General features: G+C 37.8%; 1 protein-coding gene across 1 annotated transcript in view; it reads left to right on the forward strand.

Moving 5' to 3' along the window:
- Positions 1 to 934: 934 nt before the first annotated feature.
- Positions 935 to 18233, forward strand: part of LOC131900975 (zinc finger protein 120-like) — a 28649-nt gene continuing 11350 nt past the window's right edge. The window contains exon 1 of the mRNA XM_059252277.1: positions 935 to 961. Within this exon, the coding sequence (XP_059108260.1) occupies positions 935 to 961 (27 nt within the window). The remainder of the gene's footprint in view (positions 962 to 18233) is intronic.

An 18233-nucleotide genomic window follows, 5' to 3' on the forward strand; every position in this document is an offset into this window, starting at 1 on the left:
GCTTGTAAGACATTCTATGAAATCAACTTTCTACATACATGGAGAGATTCATTTTATCAGTCCTGATCATGTACAGAAGCCTGAATAATAGAGTTTTGGTGTTTTTTTTTTCTTTACCTGTCTATGGAGAAAGATGTGCTGGCTAACAATGGTGCTCATACATGCATTCTTCCTAGCTTCATTGTTCTCTAAGTATTCAACTTTCCATAAAGACAACTCTTTGTTATTATTTATTTTGCCAAAACTTTGCTCTGAATTTCAGGAATAAAACTCCTTAAGGAGGATGGAGCCATCCTCCAGCTTTCTGATGGGAAAAAGACCTTTTATCTTGTTTGTGATCTAGTTTCTGCTTTTCTTTGCTGTTTGTCTGCAGTCCCTGTGACAACCGGGTAAAAAAGTACCTTCAGTTCACCTGATGTCAGTGTGAAGTCACACAACAAACACTCTCTTTGTGTGTCTTTAAATATCTCTTTAGTTGTTAATATTATGGGCACCCTTCTACCTGTGTGGCAGCGAATCACTACACCCCACAAAGTATAGTGGTCTGGACAAGCTAGCTAGCCACATTGTGTCCAGGAAGAGGAAGAGGAAGTGCCTATTGAGAGCAGGAAGAGAGCAGGTCTGCTCTGCACCCTGGGGCAAGAGCTATTGAAATGTATATTTCTGCTGATCTAGAAAATGTCTTTGTCTGTGGTGGAAGGGAGGGGCAGGAACCATTGTGCTCTGTTTTTAAGCACATTGTAACCCTATGGGATGTGCTCTTGTCACTCAAGTCTCATTAGGCAATCAGGTCCTCCAGGTGACCTGCCAGTCAAAAGTGGTGCAGGGTCCTTCCTGCTGCCAAAGGTTCCAGACATGGCTTTCAAGAGGAGCTGGTGCTATTGGCTTTGTGTGCTGTGCTGTGAGCCCTGCTGCAGGGAGTTGAGCAGAGAGCATGGCTGACCTAGGAAACCATGACAAGGTAAGTTGCTTCTGTCTCCAGATAGGTTGATGCAGATGGTGAGGTGTAGAATCTACTGTGGTCAGTCCTCCCAGGATATGGGTGGGAACCTGTCTGCAGAAACTCGGTCCTCTGAGGTCCCATGTGGTACTTGAAACTCCCTAGACCCAGGGGCAGCCCTCTGAATCACTGCTCTATGGGCTGTATCTGTTCACAGACCTGGAAGTACGGAGCTGTGCTTAAAAACATCTTTGTAGCTGGTCCATGGTGGTAGGGGGAGACTGCAGTCCTGGCATGGGAGGATATGACTCTTGTAATATCACTGTCCAGTGTGTACTCATAGGCAAGCTTTTGGTGTACAGTTGGAAGACACATTAGAACACTGAATATTTGGTTTCTAAAAGTTCTGAATATTGCATTCCACTTTCAGATTTCTCTTATAAATGTATTCAGTATTTTAGAAACTGGTAGAAAGATGGTGATGTGGATTGTGTTTCAGCAGTACATTAACAGAACACTTCTCAGTTTCTGCTACCACCAGCTGCAATGGTGTGATTCAGCAAATTTTAGTTCTAGGAGACAAAGGTGTTTATGAGCTACAGAGGTTTTTTATGTGTGCATGGTGTTGGGAAGATAGATTGGATAGAATTCACATTTAGTGCCATAGTCCATGTGACATAATAAAGCAGATTATAATTTATTCTTCTATGTTGCTTTGGGATTGGACATCAGTGGAGCTGGACTTACCTGAAACCACAAAGAGGCATAAGGAGCTACAGAGCCTTAACAAGAGATCACCTCCTTTTGCAAAGAGAGGTCTAGAGCATGGGGCTTCTTCCTTTGTAAGAAATATCAGTAGCTTGAGGTTTAAAATCAATTGTTCAAGGGTCACTTTGAATTAATTTTGTGGTAGTTGTGAAGTCTGTGCTTATTTACTTTCTATACATATAGAATCATAGGTAGCTGGGTAACATTGGTCGAGATCACATTTTTCCTGCTTAAGTTACCTTTGGTCTCTGATTTATTGTTGACTATATTTTTCTGCCTTTGTTTTTTTTTCTCTATATCCTCTTCATTTTTTCACAAATATTTCACTCCTTGTTTGCTGTACCTTAGTAATAGGAATAAAGATCATATTATGTCAACCTGTGTACAATTTTTTTTTATAATCCCAGTGATCACTTTGATTGTTTTCACTATGTATGTAATCAGTTATCCTGTTGTAAATTGTTGGGCATTGTTATTGGACTGTGTTCATTTTATGCTGCAGATTTACCATAAGCAAAAACTTTATTTTGATACATCATGTTACCAAGAATCATTTATTTGCTTCTGTATTTATTTAGGTTGAGTTTACATGTGAAAGACTTTTGGTTTATGGGATAAAACATGTCATGGTTTTGACAGGTGGCTCAACACATATTCTTTTTGAGAATGACCTGAGTTCTGATACCAACACTCAAGTTGAGAGGCTCATAATTATCTACTATTCCAGATCCTGTATATGTATGGAAAACATTCTTTCTCATGTACAAACATATGCAAAAATTACAAAAACTTGTTTTCAAAATGCTTATAGCTTCTAAAGCAATTACAGCAAAAGAAGTCACTTTAGGTGTACACTGATATATTCAAAATCTATTGTTTTTTATTTTGTTTTAAAAAGTTTTCATTTCTTCACTTTGATTCTGACCTATACGCAATCATCAATCATAGCGGAAAAATAGTGTCTAAGTGTTACTAACAGACTTCCTTTACTTTAATGTAAAAGAATGAGATCCTTTTAGAAGTCAAACTATTTTCTATAAAATTAAAACATCAGAAAACTTGAAGTGAATTTCTCCAATTTTGATGGCAGACCCTCCTCACACAACACATTTTCTATTAATGGCAAAGGAGAGAATTATTGTACATGATGTGTGCTGGTCAGTGATTTCTTGTAGATTGATTTTGATTAGAATCTTTTTGTTTTTTTTAAGGGACATGATGTATTTGTAGGTATCTTTTTTCATCTCATTTTTTCTGTGGTGCCATATATGTTGTTAGTTTTATTATCTTCTAATTATATTGTTTCTCTGGAAAATGATGGACCTTCAACAATTTTGTATTCTGAAAATTTCTTGTTATAAGTTCACTGTTTATTTGTTGGTTTGTGAATTTTGTGTGGAGATACAGTTTTAGTTTTGCTAAAGACTCTGTGAGACACTCTGATTCCTGCTTAGTTGATTCTGTTGGCTATGTCCTCTTTGTGTCCTTGATCTTTCTGATTCCTGTAATAATCAAGCTGATTGTCTTATTATTTTTATCCCATGTAGTATACACAGTAAACTATTCATTCAATGTGGTCTAAAGGCAGAAGTCATGCTCCACACACAAGTCTTTTTCCTGAGACTGCAATGAATAGTTGACTATAGAACATAAAAGAGTAATTTTAAAACTTTGTGGTAGAACATTCCTTAACTTTAAGAATTATTTGGTTTAATCAAGAGGAAAGTAAGGTCATTACCCTGGAGAGCAATAAGGTGTAATAAAGGCCACCTGAGTCAATATAGGAGAACTTGTGTCATAAACATTTTCTAAAAGGCTAGATATACATTGCTTCTAGAATTAATTTGTCTTCCTAAGAAAAATTTACTCCACAAATTTAAATGATTAATTAAAAAATATTCTATTTAATAGCAACATGAATCAAGCTCTGGCTAATGCTCAAAGAGGAGACAACCTGAAACACATTACCATTCCATATATGACATATTGTTACATCTTTTAGAAGCAGGACCCAGGTTATACTTTGAACAATTTAAATAGAGATAAGAGACTGCAAATCCGGCCATGTGGACTAATGAAGATTTACAGAAAATCTATCTTTTAAATCACACAATATGATCTGCAGTTAAGATGTATCAATACAATTAAAAAAAGTATCATGCCCTTCCTTCTCACACATACAAAGGGCAGAGAACACAAATATACAGAACATCAAGGGAAAGTGACATATCAGCACTGTGGATGCTGTTCTTGGTTGAGCTATTTTAACCTCAGAATAAGGCTGCATTTTGCCTCTGAGCATGCTGCCTCAGAGAAAGGCCACAGTTGCTTCTATGTGGGACTGGAAAGAGCACACTTTAATAAGCCATGCCTGCTTTCTGCCTACGTGCTGTGACATCAATGTAGAGAATTTCATTTTTAAGCTTTATTTTATTTTCTGCATAAGGGTGTTTGTGTCCAGGCATACTGTGTGCAGTATCTGCAGAGGCCACAAGATGGTGTCAGATCCTTTGGAACTGGAGATACAGGAGTTGCCTAGCTACTAGGTGGCTTCTGGAAATGGAATCTCTTTCTTCTGTAACAACACTTTGCTCTTAACTGCTAAGCTGTCAGTATAGGCAGCTTCTTTATTTAAAACTTATTTTTCTACATTTTAATTAAAATATATTACAACTTTTCCCCTTTCCTTGTCCACTCTCTATTCCTTCCCAAATTCTCCCCTTACAATTTCTTCTTGTTAAGCATGTGTGAATATGTATGCTCATATATACGCATCAGACCTGCTGAGTCCATTTCCCTTGGTTGTTTATAGGGTTTCAGGGTTAAACACATTGTATTGGATAAATAATAAGGGAGCTCATCCCTGCCTGAGGCTAATTCTCCAATCTGTAGGAGAATTCAACTCTTTAATGAGCTACAAGAGCCTGACCCCAAAGTGATCTTAACTGCCTTGGATATGAATTATTATCAAGAATAGAAAACTTTGAGTGGCAAATGCCTCAGTGAACAATTGCTGGTGCCATGACCATGAAGTTCTGGAGCTGCAGGAAAGACTATAGACACTCTCCTAAGCCAATCACAGTCTCCCTTGTTTCCTGTGGTCATGCAACCATATCCCATTGACCATTCTCATTTTGGATAATTTATAAACCTGAAATTTCTACCTTCACATTCTAAGTACCATGATTACAATCCTGAGCCACCACATTTGGCTTAGGTTACTTCAAGTACATTTATTGAGGCATTGAAATGATGGGATGAGTGACATGCACAATTATACTTAATTATATTCAAAAGCTAATGGTCTCTGTGAACCTGGGTTTCACCATCTTCTTAATAAGGAAATAATTCTTCTCAGGTTATTGATGATTAAAACAGACTCAATAATAATAAAAAATAAAATTTCTCACATTTGGAAGACAGTGAACATTAAAGCAGGAAGGCTACATTTGATGGGAACTCTCTTCATTTACTGGAGATAGGACCAGAAACTGTGTCCTGGATATTGTAACTAGGAAAGTTCAGCAATTCATTCAAAGTAAACCAATTAAATGAACCAAGTTATCTAGTGAATGACATGCTCATGTATAATGCAGATACTCTGGTGGTAAGGTAAGCAGATCACTCTGATGTCCTAGAACATTGTGGTCTATAATGTGAGTTCCAGGCCAACCAAAGAGTCATAGTAATACTATTCTTTACAAAAAAAGTAAATTTAAAAGAGAAAAGAGGGAAAAAAGCACATTATTAATGAAAATTTAAAACAGGATATTTATTCAAATTGACTAATTTAGAGCAATAAAGAAAATACAAGATAACTAATCCATCCTTGGGGTCTTAAGAGGTTTAGATAGAAGGCAAAATATATGCAAAACTATGTAATCTAATGAAGCTGTATAATGAATTTTTCACATCTATACAACACTTCCATATTCTCATCTGGAGGATTCAAGTCTTTTCTCACAATAAAATTTAAAATTTCATGTAGCTGACTCTTTCCCTAGTTGTTCACCAAAAGGAGAAATATAAGTGTCTTTTTAGAACACCCTTATTTCTACCAGGAATGTAAGTTACAGTGATTGACAGGTTGGGGACTGAGGAGCTTTAAGACATAAGTGTGAATCACAAAGTAGGGTCTGCAGGAACTTGTTACAGACATCTATCTACATGTAGTTGTCAAAAACATGAAGGAGTAGAAGACTTGGAGTGCACTTATTCACTGAAAACTTAGGGTAGAAAATACCTTACCAATTAAGAGCACTGAAGATTCTTTCATAAAATCCAGCTTCCAGTCCTAGTACATACAGAAGGTCACTACTATCTGTAAGTCCAGTATCAGGAGTCTGCAGCTCCAGTTCTAGGGGATCTGACACCCTCACATGGACATCTGCTGATCTTGATCTTGTCTATTCCAATGTTATGGTTAGAATGTTTGAAATGTCAGATAATTTTCCTTAGTTGCTGCCCCATCCTTGGGTGGATCTCTGAGTGGGGTCAGTTTATAGATCCAGGTATTGTCTACCAGTAAGCCTATCATGGCAGCTATGTAGTCATACTGTTTTGGGCCCCCTACACACTTCACCAATATCTTTCTGGCTTTTCTAAAAATGGTGTTGAAATGCTAGAGCTGTCCACTTCTGGCCTGTGCCTGCATAATGTACAAAACCAACAATTGACCCTAGTCTTCTCTTACTCAGTCAACACATCATAGGGAATACCTCATTAACCTGTAGGTACATACTTGGCAGCAGAAGGCTTTGTAACAGGAGTGGAAACCATGGGGATTTTGGCAACTTCTTCATGTAACTTGCTTGTGCCTTCAGGACCTGCTTGGGCCCAATCACTAGTATACATGACTGTGTTCAGAAGTGGGTTTGTTTACTCACCTGTTTAAGAATAGGAAGACTTCTTCATGAAACTGTACAGACTGCCTAAGTAAAATCCACATACTTCCATTGTTTAGGAGAAGCATGCTCCCCTTGCCTTCTCCAGGTAAGAAATGTTTCTCTTTTCCTCTTTCTTGGCTCTTATGATAGCTATTCTTGGTAGTCAAACAGACTACTTCTGTAATTAACAAAAACCCAAGGAGTTGGGTATATCTGTGAGGAATATTTTTTTTAATGTTTTGAAATTAAAGACCCATCTTTAATGTGGATCATTTAAGATAAACTCCACCTTCTACTGCTTGGCGACTGTGTTTCCCTTTAACCCCCAAGCACTCAGTTGCAGAAATAGTTGGATTTTTCTGAGTTTGAAGCTAGCTTGGTCTAAAAATTGAGTTCCAGGCCTACACAGTTAAACTTTGTCTTGGAAACACCATAAAAAAATCAAACAAAGGTTAAGATCTACCTTTAATCTGGATTGCACCTCTGGTGGTAGCCTACACATATAATGTATATTGAATGAGGAAGCTCTCTCTCTCTCTCTCTCTCTCTCTCTCTCTCTCTCTCTCTCTTTCTCTCTTCCTCCTTGCCCTAGCACACACTCTCTCTCCCTCCTTGCCTTAGCACTGGCTATCAAGTTCATTCCTTTACCAGCCTTAAAGTCTACTTCCTTGGTATTTTAGTGTATACTGAAGACCAGCTGAGATGTCCAGCTTCATGAACTGAACAACTACTAAACTCTTCAAATTTCCATTGGTAGGAGCCATTGTTGGACTACCTGGAAGACAGCTTGTAAGACATTCTATTAAATCAACTTTCTACATACATAGAGAGATTCATTCTACCAGTCCTGATCATGTAGAGAAGCTTGAATAATAAAGGCTTTTTTTTTGCCTGCCAAAGAAGGAAGACGTGCTAGCTAAAATGGTGCTCATAAATGCATTCTTCATAGCTCCATTATTCTCTAAGTATTCAACTTTCCTTGAAGACTACTCTTTATTATTATTTAAGTTGCTAACAGTTTTCTCTGAATTTCAGGAATAAAACTCCATATGCAATGGAACCATTAACCAGCTTTCTGATGGGAGAAAGACCTATTATCTAGTTTGTGATCTAGTTCTTGCTTTTCTTTCCCAGTTATATGAAGTCCCTGTGACAAATAGGTCAAAAGTACATTCAATTCACCTCACCTCAGTGTGAAGCCCCCTAATAAACATCTTTTGTGTACTTACATTTCTGTATTTCTCTTCAGTTGTTAATAATCTACGTACCCTACCACCTGTGTGAAAGGAAATCACTCCACCCGACAGAATAGTGGTCTGTACAAGCTAGACACATTGTGTCCAGGAGGAGGAAGGGGAAATTCCTATGTAGAGCAGGAAGAGATAAGATCTGCTATTAAAGCCTAAGGCAAGTGCTATTGAAATCTAAATTACTGCCAGTTCAGAAAGTCTTTGTCTGGGGTGGTATGCATAGTCAGAAATCTTTGTGTTGTGTCTTTAATCCCAGTGTAACCCTATGGGAGAAGCTCTTGTCACTCAGGCCTCACTAACCAATCAGTTCCTCCAGGTGACCTGCCAGTCAGAATTGGTACGGGGTCCTTCTGGCCAGCATCTTCAGGCTTGGCTTTGAAGAGGCTGTGGTGCCAGTCAGTGGTTTTTTTGTGGTGTGCTGTGAGGACCACTGCAGGAAGCCGAGCAGAGAACTGGAATGGGCTGGAAAATCATGACATGGTAAGCAAAGTGTGGCCATTTGCAGACTGGGAGGAGCAGTCTATTGAGTCATGGGATCCAGTGTGTTGGGTTTTTCCCTGGCTGAGTGGGAGCCAGTGGCCAGGTGCAGAGTTATGCATGTTCCTGCCAAGTCCTATGTGGTCCACCATGATCCTGCTCATCCTGCACGCTCCAGTATGGTTCTTCATGGTTCTCTGTGGTCTTTTTAATTCCTGGAGCCAGCTGGCAGCCTCTGAGCAATTTCACTTAACTAGCTGCAAATGTGTTTTGCTGCTATGGAAAACATATTAGCCAAACTCAGAGAGGCCTGATCCCTTGAGCATCATCCAGAAGTTCTGTACTTTGAATATTTAACATTAAGGTTTAGGATCCAACTGGAGTTAATTGTGTGGAGCTTGTAAACAGTATTTCCTGTGTGGAGTTGATATAAAAGATGGTAATAGAATTGATGGTATAAGGGCTTCTTGGTTGTTAGAAGACATCAGGTCACAAAGTGGAAATTATTTAAGGGGGGGCTGCATCCCAAATACCCCAAAGATAAGGAATTTGGTAACCAAGCCCATTAGAAATTAGTAAAATAAGATATACATGTTTGTTAAGGAGCTACATTCCCACAATAAAGGAGACAACCTGCTGTGGATATCGCTCTGTATAAATAAACACTGATTGGTCAGTAGCCAGACAGGAAGTATAGGTGGGATTAACAGAGAGGAGAATTGAAGGAACAGGAAGGCAGGGGGAGATGGCCTGGAGCCGCTGCCAGGACAAGGAAGATGCAAAGTACTGGTAAACCACAAGCCACATGGCAAAATATAGATTAATAGAAATGGGCTAAATATAAGAGTAAGAGCTAGACAATGATAGGCCTGAGCTAATGACCAAGCAGTTTAAATAATATAAGCATTTTTTTCCTTATTTTACAAGTGGGCTGTCGGACTGCCGGGGCTTGGCGAGACCTGGAGAGAAAACTCTCCAGCTACAACAACCCTGATTTATAACCTGCAGAAAGGCCATCCCTCCATTAAAAACCTGGCCTTCAAATGCTGCTGAAAAGATCTTTACAGGTCACAACCTACATTAAGTCCTGGTGTGCCATGAAGGTATATTAATTATAGGAAACAGGTATCTCCAGTCTTTTTGAAAAGCAGTTTTGAGTCAAGGTCTCCTATATTCATTGAGGTAGACTTGAACCCTGTCTGTGGCCTCACAGGGCATTGCCCTTGTGATTCTCCTGACTATCCAGCCTAAAATCTTAGATTACATGTTTGCAGCACCACAGAGTTCTAAAATTGCCAGTTTGAGTCATATAGTGGACTATCCGTTGCATAACAAGGAAAGGATTTTTGTGATTTGTGTGTTCACAACTTCTCCCTTCAGACCCGAAAAAGATTATGAGTGTACTTTGTACCCTTTAGGGGGAAACAGACTAGACAATAACTAGATCACAGACTGCAGTTGAAGGCAGTGAGGTGCAAGGGTCTTCATTACACAGAAGGATGATGGGCCATGGTGAGTGACTTTCTCTGAAATTTTCCTGTACATATTAATTTCTTTCATGTGAATGAAGATAGACAGAATTGTTGAGTGTACAGTTTTAGGAGGGTAACTTGAACTACTATGTATTCAGTTTCCAATTAGCAAACTCTCCTATGCAGTTCTGTGTAATCCTGGTTGGCTCAGTAAAGTCAGCTGAGAGGTTTGAGTCACAGGCCATTGGCTGTAACTCCCATGTGTCAGTTTACACTACACAGTGGCTAACAGATTACATGGAACAAAGTCATACAGTGTCCTATTAATGACATTCTCTCTACCATGAAAGTGCCTACTCAATTTCAAAATCAGTATTGCTAAGTGTTGTTCCAATTGCGTTTATCATTTTAAAACATCAATTATTGGTATTATTTTTAAAATTCATTTTTAAAGCATTACTGCTATTTTTTCTATTTCTCAATGCTTCTCAGCTTAAGAATTTCATTCCATTTTTTCTTAAGTGTTGTTCATTTATTTATATCAGTTTAGAGCAAGTTCTTAATTTTGGGAGTCATTGTTCTCTTTGGGGGATAAAACGACCCTATCAAAGGACTGGCATAAGACCATCAGAAGGCACTGATATATGTATTATGATTTATAGCAGTAGCAAAAATATAGTTATAAAGTGGCAGTGAAAATAATTTTATAGTAGGGTGATCATCGCATCATGAAGAACTATATCAAAAGGTTACAGCATTAGGAAGGTTGAGAACCACTGGTTCAGATTAGTATCTTTTGTAGCTCAGGCTCACCTATCACTATTTAATTGAGAATTGCTTTGAAAACCTAATCCTGCCTGTGCTGCCCAGTGCTGGAAGACAGTGTGAAACTCTTTCCTGTCTGGGCCTTGACTGGTCTGTAGAAAGAAAAAATAGAAGTGAATGAGTATCCTCCAACTTCTCTAGATTTTATTGTGAATGTATTGAATGAATAGGGACCTGTCTTAGAATTGAGTTCAGTTGCTAACTTTAAAGCAGTTATAGTCACAGCACAGAAAGGGAAGGGCAAGAAAGAAGGTGAAAGCTTTCCTGCTGTGATAGTAGTTGATATTAAAAATGGGTAGTGAGGTAATCAATTTTTGAATGTTTAATGAAATTTCTGACTGGCCATTTCTTGGGTATACAGACAAGGCAATCAAGAATCTTGACAAAGAACTAAATTTTTGTTAACCCAAATTCCTGTAGTTATATGAGTTTAAACTATATAGAAGAACTGGATAAAATGGTGTGACCCTGTCTAATATACCCACATTTTCCACATTTAAGGTGTATACCCCAAGAGAAATCATGTGAATAATACTTGGTATGCTCTAATACAAATCACTAGTCTCTGGAGCACATGACCATAAAGCATGTTTCAACTTTTTAATAGAATGTTTAGAATTACAATTACATTGTTTCCACTATCTCTTTCCTGCCTCCAAGTCCTCTCATAGACCCTTCATTGTTTTCTAATCCATGGCCTCTTTTTGTTTAACAACAGTTACTGTTTGAATGTGACTTACGTTTGTTTGCAGGATTTCCCAGCTATGAAGTAAAATGTTGGCTGTATTGGACACTGTATATGTTATTTTCAAAATGTATGAAATTTAATTTAGGTGTATGAATTTTGGCTGTGTGTATATCAAGTGCATACCAGGTACCAGTGTATGTCAAAAGGGAGTGTCTGATCCCCAGTGCCTGTAGTTACAGAGAGTTGTGAGCTTTCTTTCAGGTGCTGAGGATCAAAGTCAGTTCCTGTGGATGAGTAGCCCATGCTTCCAGGTATTGAACCATCTATTCAGCCACATGAACATGCCATTATAGCAGTAAGCTGTGAATGGAGGACCCTGATTTCATCTTTAGTTCAGCCCGATCACCCAAAAGAAATAAAAAGTTTGTCAGCCTCCAAACCTAACATAGACATGGTTCTTAAAGAATTCTCAAGCCCAAATCTCCAGAAAATGAGGGAAGAGTACAAAATGTGATCATGAGAGAAACTGATGAGTTTTTAAAGTGTCTGATGGCTTGTCTGATGACAATTCTCTATATTTCCCAACTTTGTGGTCCTCACTTGGGACTTAAAGCTCCTCAGTCCCTATCCTGTGAACCCCTGTAACCTACATTCCTGATAAGAATAACAATATCATAAAGAGACATTTATATCTCTCCATCTGTCTAACAGCCAGTGAAACAATTGACCCCATAAAATTCTAATTTCCTTGAGAATCTCATCATGGGAAAAGATTGAATCTTCCAGATGAAAATAACTGTTCTGAAGAACCATTTTCTCCTCTTTGACCACCTTGTAGGAAAGATAGAAGTGGGGAATGGGGGAAGGTTTAAAGATTAGAAAAATTCATTATATGTCTTTATTAGATTAGTTAATTTTGTATATTTTTTGTCTTCTAATTAAACATCTTAGGATAACAAGGATGGATTAGTTACATTATATTTTCTGTTTATTGATAGCAATTAGTCGAATTGAATAAATATCATCTTTAAATTTTTATTAATAATTTACTTTTTTCCCTTTTCTATTTTCCCTTCTTCTTCTTCTTCTTCTTCTTCTTCTAAAATAGTATTGCTATGACTCCCTAGCTGGCCTGGAACTCACAGTATAGTCTAGGCTATCCTAAAACACCAGATAGATCAGTCCATCTTGCCTCCAGAGTATGTGAATTATAGGTGGGCATCTCACTCACTGGATCACTTGGTTCATGTAATTGGTTTACTGAGGATAAGTGGCTGTGCCTGGCTGTTAGAGTAGCCAAGCCATAGGTTCTGGTTCTAACTCTAGTAACAGAAGAAGGTTTCCATCAAGTGCAGCTTTCCTGTCTTAATGGACACGGGCTTCCAGCTATGAAGAAGTTTTTTCTTTATCATTGAGTCTGTTATAACTCATCAAAGACCTGGGAAAAGGTCTATCCTTACTCTGCAGATGGTGAAACCCAGGCTCACAGGGATAAGTAGTTTTTTAATATAGCTAAGTAGCTGCTCATGTTACTCGTCCATCATTCTCATGCCTCACTAAATGCAGTTGAAGCAACTAACCTAGTAATATTGGCACAGGCCTGTAATCATGGTACTTTGAATTTGGAGGTAGGAATTTCTGGATTTCAAAGTCATGCAAATTGAGAATGGTCAATGGGGTATGTTCAGATGACCACAGAACCAAGAGAGACTGTGATTGGCTCAGGACATTGTTCATAGTCTTCCTAGCAGCTCCAGATCTTCAGGGCCATGGCAACAGCAATTGTTAGCTGATGTATTTACCACTTCAAGTTTTCTATTCTTGTTAATATTTTCTATTTTTGATAATATTTCCTGTCCAAGGCAGCCTAGATCACCCTGGGGTCTGACATTTGTTGCTCATTAAAAAGTAGAATTCTCCTACAGGTAGGAGAATTAGCAGGAGCAGGGATGAGTTCCATTTTTGTATATCCAATACTATGTGTTCAGCCCTGAAACCCTTTAAACACAACCAACAGAAATGGACTCAGCATATATTTGTGCATACATATTCACATATGCTTAACAAGGAAGAAATTGGAAGGGAAGAATTTGTGAAGAGACGAAGAGATAACAAGGAAGAGATAAATTGAAGGAATGAATTTTAAATAAAGAATCTGCCTAGAGTGATAGCTTAGCAGTTAAGAGCACTGGGTGTTGTTACAGAAGAAACAGGTTCCATTCCCGGAAACCACCCGGTTGCTAACCATCTCCTGTAACTACAGTTCCAAGGGATATGATACCCTCTTCTGGCCTCCACAGGCAATGCACACAGATCACAGGAGGCAAACGACCATATACATACAAAAATAAAGCTTAAAAATAGAATTCTCTATAGTGATGTCACAGCCCTTAGGCAGACAGCAGGCATGGCTAGGTTCAGTGAAATCTTTCCAGTCCTGCATGGAAGCAACTGTTTGCTTCCTTTGAGTCAGAATGATCCAAGGCAAAGAGCAACATTATTCTGAGGTTAAAATAGCTCACCAAGAACAGCATCCACAGTGCTGATAGATGACTTTTCCTTGACGTTTGTGAATTACAGGCACGAAACATCTTTTAAAGGTTTTGATACACTTAGATGTAGATCATTATGTATGATCAAAAAGATAGATTTTCTCTGTAAATCTTCATCTATCAAGTGGCTACATTTGCAGTCTCTTGCCTCAGTTTACATTGTTCAACAGATTACATGGTTCCTGCTACTAAAAGAGATGTAATAATGATATCACATAAAGAATGCAAAATCTGTTCTAGGCTGGCTCCTTCTTGAGCATTACCCAAAGCCTGATTCTGCTGTTTTTAAAGAGATTTTTTGTTGTTGTTTATTAATTATTTAAGTATGTGGAGTGAATTTTCCCTGGGAGGGCATTTTAATTCTGGAACAGCTTGTACATCCAGTTTTTAGAAAATGTTTCTGCTCTCCTATGTTAACTCAGGTGACTTTTATTATAGCTTATTGTTCTCTGGGGCTATGACCTAGCTTACCTCTTGATTAAACCAACTAAATTCTTAAGTTAATGGGCTGTTCCACCACTGAGTTTTTAAATTTCTCTTTTGAGTCCTGTGGACAACTATCCATTGCAGTTACAGAAAAGGAGTTTGTGTGTGGAGCATGGCTTCTGCTTTCACACAAGTATAGTTAGAATAGTTTATTGTGTATAGTTCATGGGGTACATAATATAAGGCAATCAGCTGCTGTAGTTACAACTATGGAAAAGGACTTGATTGTGACAGGTTTAGTGATTTTTTTTAATTTCCTATCATATATTAATCATGTCATGTGAATGCAGACATATCAGATTGGTGAGTGTACAATTGGGGGAGGTTAATTAACATCCAGTTTCCAAGTAGAGGGCTCTTCTTTGCAGATATGTCAGGTCAGAAGGTTAAGACAAGCCATTTTCTGTAGGTTTGTGTGTCAGGTTAAACATCTCAGATGTTTAACCTGATGTTTAACCAGAGTATGTCTATGTTTGTCTATGTATGTGATGTTTAACCAGAGTATGTCTATGTTTGGTTTCACTTTTTAATTTTTTTCAAATGCATCACTGCTCTAATCTCTTACTTTATTCTCCAATGTATCCCAGTCATTAAGAATTTCTTTCCTTGTCATGCAGTGGTGGTGCCTGCCTTCCATCCCAGCACTCAGGAGGCAGAGGCTGGTGATCTCTGAGTTTGAGGCTAGCCTGGTCTACATAGTGAGTTCCAGGATAGCCAGGACTGTTTCACATAGAATCCCTGTCTAGAAAAATCAAAAAATATATAATTTCTATCCATTGTTCTCTGGGGCTGTTGGTTGTTTCTTTTTAGAACAGCTTCTTTTCTAGCTCAGGCTTGTCTCACACTTTGTAATTGGGAACCACTTTGATCATTTAATCCTGCCTCTGCTGCCCAGGGCTGAGAAGACAGTCCTTCCATTCCTTCTAGTCTAGGCCTTGATTGGTCAGTGAAAAGGAAAAATATACCAGTGAATGTGAGTCCTCCAATCTCTCTGGCTTTTATTGGGATTGTATAAATGAAAAGTGATCTGTGTAATAATTGTGTTCACTGATCAACTTTAAAGCAGGTATAGTCACAGCAAAGAAAGGGATGGGCAAGAAAGAGGTGAAAATTTTCCTGCTGTGACAGTAGTTAACATTAGCAGTGAGTACTGAATTAATCAACTTTAGATGTTCAAAAAGTGTCCTCAGTGGCTACAGACCAGGCAGTCAAGAATCTAGACAAAGAACTGACATTTCATGAAACCAAATTACTATAATTACTCTAGTTCAACCAAAATAGAAAATCTGGATAAATTGTGTGGCCCTGCTTAACAGGACTGTTATTTTTTATGTTCAAGATTTGTACAACCTGAAAGAAATTATGTGAGTATTCCTTAGTATGCTCTAATACAAGTCACTATTCTCTGGAGCACATGGTCATAAAGTGTGTTCCAACTTTTAAAGTAATTTTTGAGATTATAATTCCATCATTTCCACCTTCTCTTTTCTACTTTCAAGTCCAAGTGTGTCAGTCATTCCATGCTGGGACTTGACTGGTTTTTGAGAAAGAAAAGGACATAGGGGAATGAGTGTTCTAATGCAACCCAGACTTTTACTGGGAATTGGTTATGTAGAAGCTTTTGCATGAGAATGTGAATTCATTGTTTACACATTACAAACTGGTCACAGTACATAAAGTGAGGGGTGGGAAAGAGCCTTAAAATTTTCCAATTTTGTCTATATTTGAGATTTCCAATATGCAATCATTTAATCTCTTATAGGTGATCTATTATTGTCACAAGTGGCCATTTCTTAGGCTCCAGAGACCAGGTTCCTTGGCCTAGATACTGACATGTCCCCAATGAAATGTTAGGTCTGTGCCAGGATAGAGATTCTATTCTGACGACCAAGGGCCTTTTTCTCCTAACAAGCCTTCTTTACTACATTTAACTTTTCTCCTTCTTGGCTCCTAGTATCACTTATCATCAGAGATCAGAACTCCCAAACACTTGAAACTGCTAAGAGTGAGAGTGACACTTCTGGCTTGTAGTCAAGAGAGCAACTGGTTACATTTTCTTTGGGTCTTTTTACCCTAAACTGCCAGGTTGAATTCTTCCTCCAGTTCTTATTCCATCTTTCTCTGCAGGGTAAACACTAACTGACATTATGGGATTGAAACAATAATTGATCTGTGTCCTTCCAGCTGAATTTGGATTACCAGGTGGCAGTGTCTGGATACTCTTCCATTGTTCCTCTTGTAAAGTCCAAACTCCCAGATACAGACAGGAATAGAATTTCTTTACTGGTGTCTGGAAAGAATTAAACTGACCAAAGTCCATAAGACATTCTTGATGGGTTGACAATAGCACCCAACTATTAGATGTTTCCCTTTTACCTCTAGCTTTGGTTGCCAATGAAAAAGACATAATCAGTTTTCACACCATTCTATAGCTGTTTCATAACAAAAAGTCAGTATAATGCCCTTTCCATGCTGCTTCTATATAAGGAAAGAAAAAAATTAGTGTCATTTGGATGCAAGAAATGTGACTGCCAAACTTTGCCAAGACAAAGTAGGACAGTCTTTAAATTTTTTCTGCCTCATATGAAAGTCTGTTAGATATACTAGGCTTGTAGGCCAAAATTGGATGCCCTAGTGTTACAGAGGAATCTTGGGTGACTGTCTAGGCAGCCAGCTCCGCCTGTCATTTCTTACATTTTTTGGAAGTTGCTTTCTTGTACTTCCTGTTGATGCAGGTATTATTATTTAATTCTCAGGTCTTTGATAGAGTTCAAGACTAGAGAGTTATAATTTTCATTATGTCCTTTTTTTATGTAGACACTCAGTGATACACAAATTCCTCACCATCACTTTTGTTATATCCTTTAACCTTCAAGTTTAATTGTGTTGTGTAATCATTTCCATTGAGTCCTAGAAACTCTTAAATTTCTTTTTTTATTTCTGTCCTGACTCATTTTCTTCAGTAGACTGTTGTTCAGTTTTCATAAGATTTTATACTTTCTGGGTTTTTTTTTTAATCCAGCTGTAATCCATAGTGGTCTGATAGGATGCACAACGTTATTTCAATTTTCTTGTGTCTGTTGGGACTGGAATTTTGTCCAAGTATATAATCAACTTTGGAGAAAACCCCATGTAGTGCTGAGAGGAAGGTGTATTCTTTTTCTTTGGGTGGAATGTTCTGTACTATCTGTTTGGCTTATAAAATCAATCAGCTCCAATATTTTTCTATTTGGTTTTTGTCTGTATGACATGTCCATTGGTGAGAATGGAATATTGAAGTGTACCACTGTCAAACACTGTGTGAAAGTCAATGTGTCATTTAATCTGTGGAAGTATTTCTATTACAAAAGTGGATGACCTTGTGTTTGGGGCATAGATATTAATAATTGAATGGCATATTGGTGGATTTTCCTTTATAAATAATGAATGTTCTTCTCATGTATTTTGATTAATTTGATTAATTGAAGTCTATTTTGGTAGATAATAAAATGGCTACACAAGCCAGCTTCTTAGTTCCAATTGATTTAAATATGTTTTTCTCAACTTTTACCTTTTAGTAATCTCCATCCTTGATGTTGAAGCATATTTCTTGTATGTGGTAGAAGGATGGATATAATCCATACTGTTAATCTGTGTCTTCACTGGGGAATTGATGCATTTGATATTGAGAGATATCAGGAATAATGCTTATTAATTCCTGTTATTTTGTTGGTGGTGATGGCAGTATGTGTATGAGAGTATGTTTGTTTGCGTTTCCTTTCTTTTGGTTTTGCTAACATAAGATTACTTCTTGACTGTTATTTCATGTGTCTAGTTAGATTCCTTGGGTTGTATTTTTTCTTCTATTATCTTCCATATGGCTGGATTTTTACGCAGATATTGCTTAAAT

This window comes from Peromyscus eremicus, unplaced genomic scaffold, assembly GCF_949786415.1.
Source record: "Peromyscus eremicus unplaced genomic scaffold, PerEre_H2_v1 PerEre#2#chrX_unloc_1, whole genome shotgun sequence".
NCBI classification, from domain to species: domain Eukaryota; kingdom Metazoa; phylum Chordata; class Mammalia; order Rodentia; family Cricetidae; genus Peromyscus; species Peromyscus eremicus.